Source organism: Taudactylus pleione, unplaced genomic scaffold (assembly GCF_031769625.1).
Source record: "Taudactylus pleione unplaced genomic scaffold, aTauple2 ptg000067l, whole genome shotgun sequence".
Lineage (NCBI taxonomy): Eukaryota > Metazoa > Chordata > Amphibia > Anura > Myobatrachidae > Taudactylus > Taudactylus pleione.
Window position 1 is genome coordinate 787993 of NW_028284469.1, and position 15882 is coordinate 803874.

The following is a 15882-nucleotide window of genomic DNA, read 5'->3' on the forward strand; positions in this document are numbered from 1 at the left end:
GATTCCATCAGACAATACTATAGTCGGTCACATGACACAAATGACATCACTGCTTGCTTGGCTAGAATGATGTCATCAATACATTGTTACTCCCCAAATATAAGCATATAAGTAAACACAGATAAATAGTAATTACCTTGAGTCCAGGACCCCCGGAGTCTCCCTTTGCACCATCTTTTCCATCGAAGCCCTACAGAATGGAAAATTATTATTATTCCGTATTTCTGAATATTTGAATATGGGAGACTCGACATGTATCATCATATTCTATGCGACAGAAATGCATTGCTCCAAAACATATTCCACCAAGGCTGTCTATTACTTTATCCATCGCACATTATAGGGCACAAATGATGACTGTGATAATATCAACATTTTGACTTTGTTGAGGATTAAACTGCCGATTCAGACACGGTCGCAAGCCTGCGCTCGCACGCAGCCAGCCGTTGTTTGCAGCCTGCACACACGTATTAAGATGCAGGGCGCGCGCGCGAACCAGTCGCTGCGATCGGGAAGCGATCGCAGCCAGTACATAGACGGACGTGCCATTTGTGGGTGGTGGCAGGGGGAGGTTGATGGTAATGGGGGTGTGGTGGTGCGAACGCAGGCGTGTCTGTGCGTTTAAACGCCATTTCAGGGGCGTACATAATTAAGACGCAGCGTCAGCGTAAACGTCACATGGCTGAATTACACACAGCAGCACTCGCAATGCTTGCGGTAGGGTATGGTCAGCCACAAGTGCTGCGTATGGGTCCGATGTTACTCGATGTTACCGATTGTTTAAGACACTTCCTGGAGATGACGTATGTTACTGAGGGAATGTGGGCGTCTTGTGTCAGGCTGGTGGGCTGCAACCCTGGAGCTGAACGTGGATGTTCATCCGTATGCTACGTTGCATGTCTCTGCATGGTTGTACCGCCCATGTACACGCACTTGTTCAAATAGACGTCGTTATTATGAGTGCGCACGTGCATACAGCCCTATACGTGGCACAAGCAATTCGCAAGAAACCGGACAGATCTCTGCGTACGTACTACTCAGCATAGACCGCCACCAACACCCTTGCACAACATTGTCTAAAATACGTCAGTAAGCTTGACTTCCAATGTGCTAGTCACTGGGTTTCATTAAGTGAGTCTTACGTGACTGAGGGCCTGAGTTAGAGATCGATGGTAATGCGATTGCAGCTGCAATTGTACAAGGATCGTAGCTGAGAAAATATGCTGTTTCCAAAGCTTACCCGAGCCTTCTCATCTACGTCCAACGTCGCGCAGAATAAACATCGGTAACACTGACGCGCATTGAGCCACCATGCGGCCCTTGCGGCAAGTCTGACCTGTCTCAAATACAGCGTCTCTCCTGACATGCAGGGGGCTCTCATGCCGCATAGGGAATCGCAATAGCTAATATATGCACGCCCAGGTAACCGCGTTTAAACAGCGTTTAAACGCTCCTGCGTTTGCCTCTGTGTGGGTGTAATCGCAAAACAAATGCTGCAAGTGCGCAGTGCGGCTGGGACGCGATTGCAATGGCAAACAATCGCTCAATCTGTATAAAAATCAGCATAGCGTAATCTCTGAATCAGCCTTTAGTGCAGCCATGTAATTACTACTGCAGGAAGCATAGTGCAATCCCATACAGTCTATTGTATTGTAGGTTAGAATTGTACTTTATATAGTATAAATGCACAATGCTCTATGATGGATAAATAATAATAATAATAATAACAATAATAATAATAACAATAATAATAATAATAATAAAAAGGTTTGTTCATTCACTATAGTTTATTACATTTTAAAACATATGTCGTAAAACTCAGCACTTACTCTGTGGCCTTTCATACCAGGAAAACCGGACATTCCAGGTGGTCCTCTGTTGCCCTATAAAACAACACATCCATCAAAGTGAGTGTACGTACCATTAATATAATGGTATATATATAAATATATGTATTTTGTTTTTTACTTTTTTTTTAATGCCCTTTAATTCGTGCTTGTTTTTTAAAACATTACTTTTATTTTACGCTTTGCACTTTTATCCATACTTATTACAGTCACATAATTATATATATATTATATATACATATATATATATATATATATGTATATATATATATATATATATATAATTATTTATTCTAAAACACACTGGTCGCTTTTTATCAATTTCACTATCTGCGCTTTTATTTGTGCCTGTGTTTTATAACTTTATGAAGTGATTACACTTGTCTGTATCATACTTACAGGGGGACCAACCATTCCACGTTCACCGGGTCTGCCAGGACGGCCAGATTCTCCCTAAAATAATAAAAAAACAGATCTTTATGCATTGATAAATCAATAAGTGCTGTTAATCTTGGTCCCTGTATCTCATTTTCCAGGACTAAAATGTCATTGTAAGTTGTAAAACCTTGCTAATAAGGGGGGGGGGGGGGGGGGGAGTGAGTTACAGGTGCAGCTAAGATCGCAAACTTGTCCCTGTGCAAATAGGCACAGAACCAAATAACTTTAGATAGGGGGGCAGAGATCACACCTACACAGCTCACACTTCAGACATAACTCATCCCTAAAGTCATGCTTAGCACAGTATACGCACAAAGGTTGTTCACATGTGCGTGCAAGAAATTGTAAACGACTTAGAACATATGTAAGTGCACTCAGGTCCAACTTTACAGTTTATTTCTACCACACTAAAGGGATTTTCTGGTTCATTTACATCATAGTTGCCTACTTTTGAAAAAGCATTTCAGGGAGTTTGTGAAAGTAACACCTATGAGCACGGCGGTAAAGTGGGTGCGTACTGCTACATCTGAGAGGCGTCTCATACATGTGATGGGCGTGTGCTGCTACATCTGAGAGGCGTGTCATACATGTGATGGGCGTGTACTGCTACATCTGAGAGGCGTGTCATACATGTGATGGGTGTGTACTGCTACATCTGAGAGGCGCGTCATACATGTGATGGGTGTGTACTGCTACATCTGAGAGGCGTGTCATACATGTGATAGGCGTGTACTGCTACATCTGAGAGGCGTGTCATACATGTGATGGGTGTGTACTGCTACATCTGAGAGGCGTGTCATAGATGTGATGGGTGTGTACTGCTACATCTGAGAGGCGTGTCATACATGTGATACATGTATACAAGGAGACACTGTATAACTTTTCTCTTTTTTGTCTTTATTTAGCTTCATCTTTGCATTATTTGAAAGATTGTACTGCGCTAACACATTGTTCATGACTTATTGAAACCTGCATACTGTATGTAAAATAAACTGTTACAAGATGTGACTAATAACTTGAAATAAATAGCTGAACTGCTAGTCTACACTGCCATCTACTGGGCTAAGTCATTAATGACAGCAGGTCACCCACTATTCCAACTATAGGTGCTTCAGGATGGGGACATTACATTTTACCAGAATAACTCATAACTGAAGGTTATTTCTTGTTGAGTATCATTTTGTGGCACATGGAAATATAATGTCCTACCACAGCTGAATACATTACATGGCATGCAGTCATTATCTTGATATTTAGAAAGACGACATTCAGAAAGACGACACCAGAATGTCAGCATGGTCTGAATGTCGATATGGACAGAATACCAACTTTCGAGTTCTCAAGTAAATGTAGCCTTAATCCTATCCGCAGCCTAACCCTAACCTTAACTGTAGCCTAACCCTAACCACAGCCTAACCCTAAACACAGCCTAACTGTAACCACAGCCTAACCCTAACCACAGCCTAACCCTAACCACAGCCTAACCTTAACTGCAGCTTAACCCTACCTGCAGCCTAACCCTAACCACAGTCTAACCCTAACTGCAGCCTAACACTAACCACAGCCTAACCCTAACCACAGCCTAATACTAACTGCAGCCTAACCCTAACCACAGCCTAACCCTAACCACAGGCTAACCCTATGAGCAGCCTAACCCTAAACACAGCCTAACTCTAACCTCAGTCTAACCCTAACCACGGCCTAACCCTAACCACGGCCTAACCCTGACTGCAGATTTACTATAACCACAGCCTAACCCTAAACTCAGTCTAACCCTAACCGCAGCCAAACCCTAACCGCGGCCTAACCCTAACCTCAGTCTAACCCTAACCACAGTCTAACCCTAACCACAGCCTAACTCTAACTGCAGCCTTACTATAACCCTAATCGCAGTCTAACAATAACCCCAACCACAGCCTAACTCTAATCTCAGCCTCCCTAAAATCGACTGTTGACATTCACAATGTTGACATTGACATAATGTTGACATGGCCATAAAGTCGACATTGTGATTGACGACAGTCAATTTTAGTGTTAGGGTTAGGCTGCAGTATGGGTTAGGCTGCGGTTAAGGCTAGTATTAGGCTATGGTTAGAGTTAGGTTTCTGTTTTATGTTATGGGTTAGGCTACAGTTAGATTTAGTATTAGGCTGCGGTTATGGTTAGTTTTAGGCTGCGGTCAGGGTTAGGCTGCAGTTAGGTTTAGAGTTAGGGTTAGGCTGCAGTTAGGGTTAGTATTAGGCTGCTGTTAGGGTTAGGCTGCAGTTAGAGTTAGTATTAGGCTGCTGTTAGGGTTAGGCTACAGTTAGTGTTAGTATTGAGCTGCTGTTAGGGTTAGGCTGTAGTAGTTAGAGTCAGTATTAGGCTGCTGTTAGGGTTAGGCTGCAGTTAGAGTTAGTATTAGGCTGCTGTTAGGGTTAGGCTACAGTTAGTGTTAGTATTGAGCTGCTGTTAGGGTTAGGCTGTAGTAGTTAGAGTCAGTATTAGGCTGCTGTTAGGGTTAGGCTGCAGTTAGAGTTAGTATTAGGCTGCTGTTAGGGTTAGGCTGCAGTTAGTGTTGGTATTAGGCTTCTGTTAGGGTTAGGCTGTAGTAGTTAGCGTTAGTATTAGGCTGCTGTTAGGGTTAGGCTGCAGTTAGAGTTAGTATTAGGCTGCTGTTAGGGTTAGGCTGCAGTTAGGGTTAGTATTAGGCTGCTGTTAGGGTTAGGCTGCAGTTAGAGTTAGTATTAGGCTGCTGTTAGGGTTAGGCTGCAGTTAGTGTTGGTATTAGGCTGCTGTTAGGGGTAGGCTGCAGTTAGTGTTGGTATTAGGCTGCTGTAAGGGTTAGGCTGTAGTAGTTAGAGTTAGTATTAGGCTGCTGTTAGGGTTAGGCTGCAGTTAGAGTTAGTATTAGGCTGCTGTTAGGGTTAGGCTGCAGTTAGAGTTAGTATTAGGCTGCTGTAAGGGTTAGGCTATAGTAGTTAGAGTTAGTATTAGGCTGCTGTTAGGGTTAGGCTGCAGTTAGAGTTAGTATTAGGCTGCTGTTAGGGTTAGGCTGCAGTTAGAGTTAGTATTAGGCTGCTGTAAGGGTTAGGCTGTAGTAGTTAGAGTTAGTAGGCTGCTGTTAGGGTTAGGCTGCAGTTAGAGTAAGTATTAGGCTGCTGTTAGGGGTAGGCTGCAGTTAGAGTTAGTATTAGGCTGCTGTTAGGTTTAGGCTGTAGTAGTTAGAGTTAGTATTAGGCTGCTGTTAGGGTTAGGCTGCAGTTATTGTTAGTATTAGGCTTCTGTTAGGGTTAGTCTGTCTTTAGGTTTGGGGTTAGGATGCGGTTAGGGTTAGTATTAGGCTGCAGTTAGGGACAATATTAGGCTGCAATTAGAGTGAGTATTTGGCTGTGGTAAGGGTTAGTATTAGGCTGCAGTTAGGGACAGTATTAGACTGCAGTTAGAGTTAGGATTAGACTGCGGTTAGGGTTAGAAATAGGGTTAGATTTAGGCTACTATTTGGGTTAATATAAGCCTGTTTTTAGGGTTAATATTAGGCTGCGGTTAGGATTACGGTTGGATAGTGTTAGTGTTAGGCTGCGGTTAGGGTTAACTTTTAGGTTAGGGATAGAGTTAGTGTTAGGTTAGGGTTAGGTTTTAGTTTAGGGATAGGGTTAGTTTTAGGCTGTGGTTAGGGTTAGGTTTTAGGTTAGGGATAGGGTTAGTGTTAGGCTGCGGTTAGGGTTAGGTTTTAGGTTAGGAATAGGGCTTGTGTTAGGCTGTGGTTTGGTTAGGGTTAGAGATATAATCACCTAAAAACGCTATGTCGACATTTACGCTTTTTGTACCACACCCTATTACACAATACAGCTGGAGGGTGTTACCAATATAGGAAAAGAAGGGTAAGAATATACTGTACACATAATATGCAGATTGTAGGGAGTTTGCTTGTACAGTAAATTGACCCAATGGGCTCGATCCAGTTAGGTGAGAGTTTGCAAATGCGAGTTTGTTTTGAGAAACCTGCAAATGCGCCCTCCCGAGAAGCGCTCAATCCAATTACAAATGCAAATTTACAGCATGTTACTCACATCAAAATGGGACCTGGGTAAAGGGCATGAAAAAGTGGGGAAGCCAATCTGTACCCCCAAAAAGTGGCAAATGAGATAGCAGGACCATATAGAAGGCTGTTAGTTGCCTTAAGGAAAGTATTGGAGTTTTTTTTAAAAGGTGTCAAATGGCTGATTTTTGCATGTTTAAAAACAGAAGAAAATAATAAAAAGGAAACTTTTTTTCAATTAAATACAAACGAATAATACAAAAAAATTAAAAAAATTATTAAAACTGTGCTTTTGGGGTCATTTGAGGTGACTTTAAATTGAATAAAAAATATGACAATAAATGATAAAAAAAACATTTATTTTTCAATTAAATAAATACTTTTAATAAATTTGGGGTGCCTAACTAACAAAAAAAGTTGATTTGGGAGTAATTTTAGGCCATTTTTTTATACCCAAAAATGACATGTAATTATTGGCCAAATTAAGTTATTTAAAAACTAATAAGTGCTTAATTAGTCATTAGGGGAAAGAGGTCCTGAAGCAATTCCTGACATTTTTACCTTTCAATAAAATTTTTCCCTACCTGTTAGGGAAGTACGCACATAAAACACACAACTTTCCTCTGGAAAAGCAAAGCAAGTTTGGAATTGGATTGAAACTGCAATTCGCAGTGAGAGTTTGCCTTGAAAACGGCTCGTCCAAGCTAACTTGGACCTATTCGGAATGACTCCTTTAAATAAAACTGTGAATTACTTTATTTATGTAAATAACAGAGAAGATACTTCCCGAATGATCTAAAAGTGGTTCTGCCTTATCTATACTCAACAAACATTATGTAGTGCCGTTGTGCATACTGCTTGTTGTTACAGCTTTATGTGTTACATTTATAAACAGCTGAATAGTGAATAGTGAATACCCTAACAGATGCTAGGGAAATGTACTTACGTCTTTTCCAGGCAGACCGGCAGGGCCTAATGGTCCTGGTGGGCCTGAAGGTCCCTACAAATAAAGACAATGTATAACAATAATGAATACAAAGCGATAGTCCGGCAAAATTAAACTGTTTAATCTGTATATGTTTTGATACTGAAAATGAAGAGAGGCTTGGACACAACATTTATTATTCAACCCGTAAAAGTAATTACATCCCTCTTTAGTGCAACAAAAACAATACACAAGTGTTGGACTGAGCTTGGAGGGGCCACCGGAACATATTTAGGAGGGGCCACCGGAACATATTTACACAGAAGTTCTATGTTCTTGCCTTATGTATGCATGAAGGAGAACACAAATGCAGTGTGATAGGGGTAGTTACAGTAACTAAAGATGAAAGGAATTAGACAATACCAAAAGGAAATGTACATATAATTCAAAAATAATCAGTTATCACTCGTTGATAAATAAGGCCAATGAACGCCTCTGTTACATTCAGGTGTATAAATACAGGTACTTACAGGAGATCCAGGCTGTCCAGATTCACCAGGGGATCCTTGATAACCTGGACTTCCCTATAGGCAAAAATCAAATTAGATTTAAAGTAAATATTATAATAAAGGCAAGAAAATAAGACAGAGGAATAAAATTCAGAGAACATGCATCTTCTACAAACTGTTGTTTGGTGTAATCTGCCGTCGTGCTGTCAGTACATGAGCACTGTAGGGACCACGGACAGCTGCTGGCTTTATCTAAAGGCATTGGGCTAAATGCAACATTTTATTGGGCACTGTGGGGCATATTCAATTAGGTGCGAAAAACCGTGATGGGCGAAAAAGTATCGCCAATTGCGTCTTTTCGCCCGTCGGAAACTATTCGCCGTATTCAATTGCAAGGACTTTTTGCGTACGCAGAAAGTCAAGGCAATGTAATAGACGAAAATGTTTCGCCTATAAATACCTGGCAGAAAAAAGTGCAGAATTAAGATTTTGGGGTGAAAAGGTGCGGAAACCACTCTGCACCCTTTGGACAGACCCCCCAAAGGATAACTGCGTCAAAAAAATTCAAATAAAAAAAGAGGAACACCCCAAGAAAAACACTTTGACAATGGGGGTGAAAAAGTACAAAGTTGGGGTACAAACGCAAAAACTAGCAAAATAGATTTTTGGGGGGTCTATAAGTATGGAGGAGGTGTTTTTTTTTATTGCAGGTGTTTGCTGAAGGTGCATTTTTTGCAGCACTTAAAACCTGACTTTTGTGATTTTTAACTATGCTTGCACCCATTTTCAAGGACTACTTATTTTCATCCAAAAAAACAGCTTAATGCTATTCTTCACCTCTTGTGCAAAGCCGCTATTTTGGAGCAATTGATAGCACTTAAGTACCCCAAATAGCTCCGGGAGGGCTAATCGGGGACATCTGCATTGATCCCCAATGTTAGTGCATTTTTTGGGGGGTGTCAGGCTGATTTCCCCAATTCTGCCAACACTTTTCGCCTATTTGTGTTTCGCCGGGAAGCGTTTTCGCATCCTTTGGAATTAAATATGGTGAACAGCTGGAGTGCGCACGATAAGTTTCCACGGCTAAAATACATGAAGTCGGTGAAAAGTGCGGCATGCGAAAAAAGTATCACGGGTGCAAAACTAATTGAATACGGCCCTTAGTGGGAGTTTTATCAAAGCTTGGAGAGAGATAAAATGGAGAGAAGAAAAGTGCCAACCAATCAGCATCTGACTGCCATGTTACAGGTTCTGTTTGAAAAAATGACAGTTAGAAGCTGAGTGGTTGGAACTTTATCTCTCTCCAAGGTTTGATACAAATCCCATTTAGTTTCCTTCTTTGGTCTCGTAATAGAATCACTATTGTCACTGATATTCCCATAAATTAAAGTCAATGACAAAACCATTATAATATTTTTTATTATCATTAACATCATCACCACCACCACCACCATCATCATCATCATTTCTTTATAATACCAAGAAACTCTGCTCTGCTTATTCCTGTAATTGCAGGTGCCCTCCAGCCAAACGACCACAAATGGGGCAGGTACAGTATGTCACAATCAATGCAATAAAGAGAAACCAGGCAGCAACATAAAATGTTATACTGGACATTGAAACATTGGCAAACCACATTGCTGCGTGGGTTCTGTTTAGTGCCGCCAAGTGAGAATATATATATATACATACAATTCAAATAGATGGAGCGCTTGTTTGAAGCAATGAACACAATACAAAATATAAAAAAATATTAATAACACCACTATACAGTAAAAATTAGAATTGGTGCAATAGTTCGCTCAAAGCTCAGCAGCAAAGTTGTATCAGAAGTTTAAGATCGCTAATACTCAAACACTGTTATAGTCATCTGACATATAGACATGCGATTGGATTGTGTCTTTTTAGCAGGTAGCAGACCTTGCTGGTGGAGCTGCCAGATTGATTAAGCATTTATGCTGGCTGAGTGGTTGATAAGCGCACCTGTCTAATGAAGAGACATAGACAGAAACGCAACCTGCTGAAGAGCTCACAATCTATGGAGTAGCAGTTTGGTACATGAGGTTGAGGGCCACATATTGTATATTCTTGATGCTAGATTTCAATAGGGATATGTACTTAATGGGAAAGTATCAGCAAGGTTTGTTTTAGTTCCTGTAGGCGGTTTGATTCTAGACAGAGACTAAATGTTTCGGCAAAATTATATATAGCGGGGTGGTAATTTGGTATAATAGCTGTGGAGGTTAAGGGCTGGGGGTTTGGATATTAGATATGTTTGCACAAATAACTTTAGGGAAGGGATAGAAAGTTGGGAGGCGCGTGGAAAGTCTTGTTGTACAAGGGAATGCTGTATGTTGGATAGAAACAGATGAAAATCCCATAATCAGCAATGGGAGCACGTGATGAATGTGAGTGAGAGGAGCAGATCTTGGACAGGGTGAGGTGGACGAGTTGTGAAATATTTTGAGACAAGGAAAATGATGTTGGTGCATTTCTGTGAATGGCTTTGTATGTTTGTAGGAACAATCACAATATATCATGTAAGACTGTACAGGCAACCAGTACAGATAGATATGTAGTCTGGAAATATATCTTCAGGGCTGGCTCCAGGGATCGGAGCACCCTGTGCCGGCCCCCTCCAGAGCGCCCTATTTTCACGCACGGCTTAGCCGCGTGTGCGGCCGAAAATGGTGGCGTGACCTAATTACCATAGGCCACGCCCCCTATGTGACGTTATTTTGAGGCGTTTCCACCTCCAAATAACGTCAGGCTGGGGGGAGCCTCACTAGCTGGGCTTCCCCCAGCCCTCTCCCATCACTTAATGGATTCAAAGTCCACGGGGTCCAGCACCGCCGCACAGCTGCGGCAGGGGGGTTTCCAACCTCCACTTCGGCCCACAGGTGGAACAGCGGGACAGTAATGTCCCGCTGAAATCGGGATGTTGGGGAGGGGTGCGCCCCCTATATGGGCAGCGCCCCTGTGTGCCGTTTAGGTCGAACACCCCTAGAGCTGGCCCTGTATATCTTAGAGGTACGTAACAGGAGTTTGATACAGATTGCATGTGAGGAATAAAGAACAATTCTGAGTCAAACCTGTGACCTAGACAGAACACTTGGACAATTTATTGTTATGTTTTTCAATGGAGAGAGAAACTAAACAAAAGACGACAAAGCACAATATCGAGTTGACGGGTATCACGATGAGTGCAAAAGTCAGTAAACAGAAATGAGCATCTGGATAATCAGCTGGGAGGATGAAATCACCCCGGATGATGGCAGGGACAACAGAGGATAAGAAATGAGGGAGCCAGCTAGAGAAATATGCAAGGAATTCATGAAGGCATCTACTGAAGGGTCAAGATAGGTGACGGCAATATTAAAGAAGGTCTGTGCAGTATATACTTCAATGATAAAGTAAACAGGCAAATTCTGAATGTGCAGAGAGGGGAAAGGAGGAGGAGCCCAACTCCCCCTCTTAGATTATATCCATATCTGAAAGTGTGATCACCACGCGAGAGGGCTGCAGGTCAGGTGGTGTTATTGCCAACGTGTTGAGGTTCTTTGATAGAGACAAAAAGGCCCGATACAGAGATGAGTGTAAATTGTCCATAATTGCTCCCACATTGCATGCACAGAACACAATTCGCCTACAGTATTCGTTCTTTTGCAGTGTTGTACGCATATTTAGGTGCACTGTTCCCTTCCCTCCATCCGTACAGTTAGACCTTCTTTTGAAGAAATTAAGGGCCTGATTCAGACCCACTCGCAAGCGGTTGTCCGCTCGCAAGTGGGTCGATGTTGTGCACTGCGCATGCGCACGGCGGCGGGAGCTCCGTCGTGCGCATGCGCCAGACGCGATGAGCGAAGGACTTTCCTTCGCTCATTGTGTCTGATCAAAGGGGGCGTGCTGTCGATGTTGATTGACAGCACGCCCCCTTTGGTGGGCGTGCCGGGGGCGTGCCTCCCTGACGGGGGCGTTCCCAAGGGAACGCCTACCGTCAGAAGCCGGCCCACTGACATCACTAGTGATGTCAGTGGGAGTGATTTTGGCTCTGATAGAGTCAAAATCACTCCGGGCCTTGCTGTTGGAAAACTCAACCGCAGGCTCCGGCTCGCAGTGGCGATGGTCGCGATGGTCAAGACCATCGCGACCACCATCCTACACGCTCGTATAGGCTGTGGGTGGTGACCCACAGCTATACGAGCGTCCAGGAGGACGCTCCATAATTATGGAGGGCGGCCCTCATTCAGAGCGTGCGCTCTGCTCAGACCGTACGGCTCTGAATGAGGGCCTAAGTTTTCAAGCCATTAATCAAAAAGGTAATGCAGGAGATATCACAGATATCTTCTGCTTACCTTCCTCTACCGGAATGGCCAGATGTCCCCATACACTAATATCACAGATATCTCCTGCTTACCGTCCTCTCCCAGAATGTCCCGATGTCCCCATACACTAGAATCACAGATATCTCCTGCTTACCTTTCTCTCCCGGAATGGCCGCTGTCCCCATACACTAATATCACAGATATCTCCTGCTTACCTTACTCTCCCGGAATGGCCCGATGTCCCCATACACTAGTATCACAGATATCTCCTGCTTACCTTTCTCTCCCGTTATGGCCCACTGTCCCCATACACTAGTATCACAGATATCTCCTACTTACCTTTCTCTTCCGGAATAGCCCACTGTCCCCATACACTAGTATCACAGATATCTCCTGCTTACCTTTCTCTCCCGGAATGGCCCGCTATCCCCATACACTAGTATCACAGATATCTCCTACTTACCTGTCTCTCCCGGAATAGCCCGCTGTCCTCATACACTAGTATCACAGATAGCTCCTGCTTACCTTTCTCTCCCGGAATGGCCCGCTGTCCCCATACACTAGTATCACAGATATATCTCCTACTTACCTGTCTCTCCTGGAATGGCCCGCTGTCCTCATACATTAGTATCACAGATACTGTATCTCTTGCTTACCTTTCTCTTCCGGAATGGTGTTCTTCCAGAGGCTTATCTATAATGGGTGCAGGGTGTGCGGGGAACACCGGCCCCTGGGTCCAGGGGGGCCCTGCACCGCACACCTTGCACCCATAGTCTTACTTACCTCTCCGGATTCCCAAGTCGGCGCGGGGTCCGGCGCTGCAAAAACAACTGGAAAATGGCCGCTGCGGCCATTTTCCCGTCATTTGCGCATGCACAGTACAGGGAAAATGGCCGCCGTGGCCTTTTTCCCAGTGACCAGCACATTTTCTATAGACTCTGGGCGCCCTCTAGTGCCCAGAGTCTGTAACTCCGGTGCTGGCCGAGCACAACTCAGTGCGCTGCCGGCCGCCGGACAGAGAGAAGAGGGCCCATGTCGGAGACTGCATACGGGCCCCCTCCTCTCTAGAAACGCCCCTGCGTTCTTCAGATGGCGTCTGCTCCCGCAACCCGCTCCTTCACTTTGGGAAGAAGTCCTGGGTTGTGAAGAGGCATCTTTTTGGATCCCTCCGCCCCTGTCCGGCTCCTTTTGCTGGACGCCGGGCTTTTGTGCGCATGCGTGACCTGTATATCACGCAGGCCCACTAGTTTTCAGAGCAATGAAAAGACTTGGGGTGACAGCTGATTTTCGGATCAGCTGTCTCCACGTCGGAGCAATGATGAATTGCTTCGGAGCTCGCGTCGAGTTGGAATGTTAATAATTGGACCCAGATAATTTACATAATGAATAGTGCCCTTAGTAATAATCACCATCTCAATGTATCCATATGTTTTAAAACAAGGCAGCCACAGTGACTATACAATGTAGCTAAAATACTTCATAATGGTAAAAGTTTTCTGTCACCACCCACTAAACCCACGTTCCAGGGTGTCTCAGTGCCCTGTTGTCCAGACTAAAGAGGATAAAAAGGCCATAGTGACCCACATTAACAAGAATGTTCTCATATAAGCGCATGTGTCATACAATGATGTATACAGATGCAGAAAGTACAGTATACTGATTTTATATAGTTTAAAAATGTTTTTTCCTGTTATATAAGGAGGCTAACCTACTAAGTGGATAGTTTAGTACATTTTTCGCTGGTGTCACTGTTGTCACCGCTACCTATAAGGTGTCTATATGCACTGAAAGCTACAGTTTATGTTCAGACTATAGAAGACATGTTTTATTAATGCCAAAAATAGCACAAAATTATAAAAAAACAAATAAATTTGAAATGAAAATATATACTTACGGGGTGGCCAGCTGCTCCAGCAGGTCCAGGTGGTCCTTGAGGTCCTGGAGCTCCAGGTCCCTAGGTGGTAGGAGCACAGGGATATTGTATTCAGTCAATGTGATCTGTATACACTGCTAAAGAGCAATAAAAAAAATCATCTCACATTTATAACGGTCAGTCTCCAGCTTTGCTGCGTTACAACGTACAGGGGAAAGCAGGAATACATCATATAATAAAACAAATATAAACACTTATAGAAAATGTAAAACATAATTTCACATAATTGCACCAGCATAGACCTCGATGATGTAACGTTCATCTGACAAGAGCAATGTAACCAAATCATTAAAGATCAATCTCAGCTGATGTCTGTATACAACTACTGTATACTACTATACTGATGTCTGTATACTACAACAACTCCTGTATACTACTATACTGATGTCTGTATACTACAACAACTCCTGTATGCTACTATACTGATGTCTGTATACTACAACAACTCCTGTATACTACTATACTGATGTCTGTATACAACTACTGTATACTACTATACTGATGTCTGTATACTACAACAACTCCTGTATACTACTATACTGATGTCTGTATACTACAACAACTCCTGTATACTACTATACTGATGTCTGTATACTACAACAACTCCTGTATACTACTATACTGATGTATGTATACTACAATAACTCCTGTATACTACTATACTGATGTATGTATACTACAATAACTCCTGTATACTACTATACTGATGTCTGTATACTACAACAACTCCTGTATACTACTATACTGATGTATGTATACTACAATAACTCCTGTATACTACTATACTGATGTCTGTATACTACAACAACTCCTGTATACTACTATACTGATGTATGTATACTACAACTCCTGTATACTACTATACTGATGTCTGTATACTAGAACTCCTGTATACTACTATACTGATGTCTGTATACTACAACAACTCCTGTATACTACTATACTGATGTATGTATACTACAACTCCTGTATACTACTATACTGATGTCTGTATACTGCAACTCCTGTATACTACTATACTGATGTCTGTATACTACAACTCCTGTATACTACTATACAGATGTCTGTATACTACAACTCCTGTATACTACTATACTGATGTCTGTATACTACAACTCCTGTATACTACCATACTTATGTATGTATACTACAATAACTCCTCTGTACTAATATACTGATGTCTGTATACTACAACAACTCCTGTATACTACTATACTGATGTCTGTATACTACAACAACTCCTGTATACTACTATATTGATGTCTGTATACTACAACAACTCCTGTATACTACTATACTGATGTCTGTATACTACAACAACTCCTGTATACTACTATATTGATGTCTGTATACTACAACAACTCCTGTATACTACTATACTGATGTCTGTATACTACAACTCCTGTATACTACTATACTGATGTCTGCATACTACAACAACTCCTGTATACTACTATACTGATGTATGTATACTACAACAACTCCTGTATACTACTATACTGATGTATGTATACTACAACAACTCCTGTATACTACTATACTGATGTCTGTATACTACAACTCCTGTATACTACTATACTGATGTCTGCATACTACAACAACTCCTGTATACTACTATACTGATGTATGTATACTACAACAACTTCTGTATACTACTATACTGATGTATGTATACTACAACTCCTGTATACTACTATACTGATGTCTGCAAACTACAACAACTCCTGTATATTACTATACTGATGTCTGCATACTACAACATCTCCTGTATACTACTATACTGATATCTGTATACTACAACAACTCCTGTATACTACTATACTGATGCATGTATACTACAACTCCTGTATACTACTATACTGATGTCTGCATACTACAACATCT

At 42.3% G+C, this 15882-nt stretch overlaps 1 protein-coding gene across 2 annotated transcripts in view; it reads right to left on the reverse strand.

The window, feature by feature from the left end:
• The window catches only part of COL3A1 (collagen type III alpha 1 chain), a 116464-nt gene that overhangs the window by 45383 nt on the left and 55199 nt on the right, over positions 1-15882 (reverse strand). For both annotated transcript variants that reach the window (XM_088466946.1, XM_088466945.1), the window contains 6 exons: positions 13960-14019; positions 7762-7815; positions 7253-7306; positions 2247-2300; positions 1830-1883; positions 137-190 (listed from right to left, as the gene is read on the reverse strand). In XM_088466946.1, coding sequence (XP_088323072.1) covers positions 137-190; positions 1830-1883; positions 2247-2300; positions 7253-7306; positions 7762-7815; positions 13960-14019 — 330 coding nt within the window. The remainder of the gene's footprint in view (positions 1-136; positions 191-1829; positions 1884-2246; positions 2301-7252; positions 7307-7761; positions 7816-13959; positions 14020-15882) is intronic.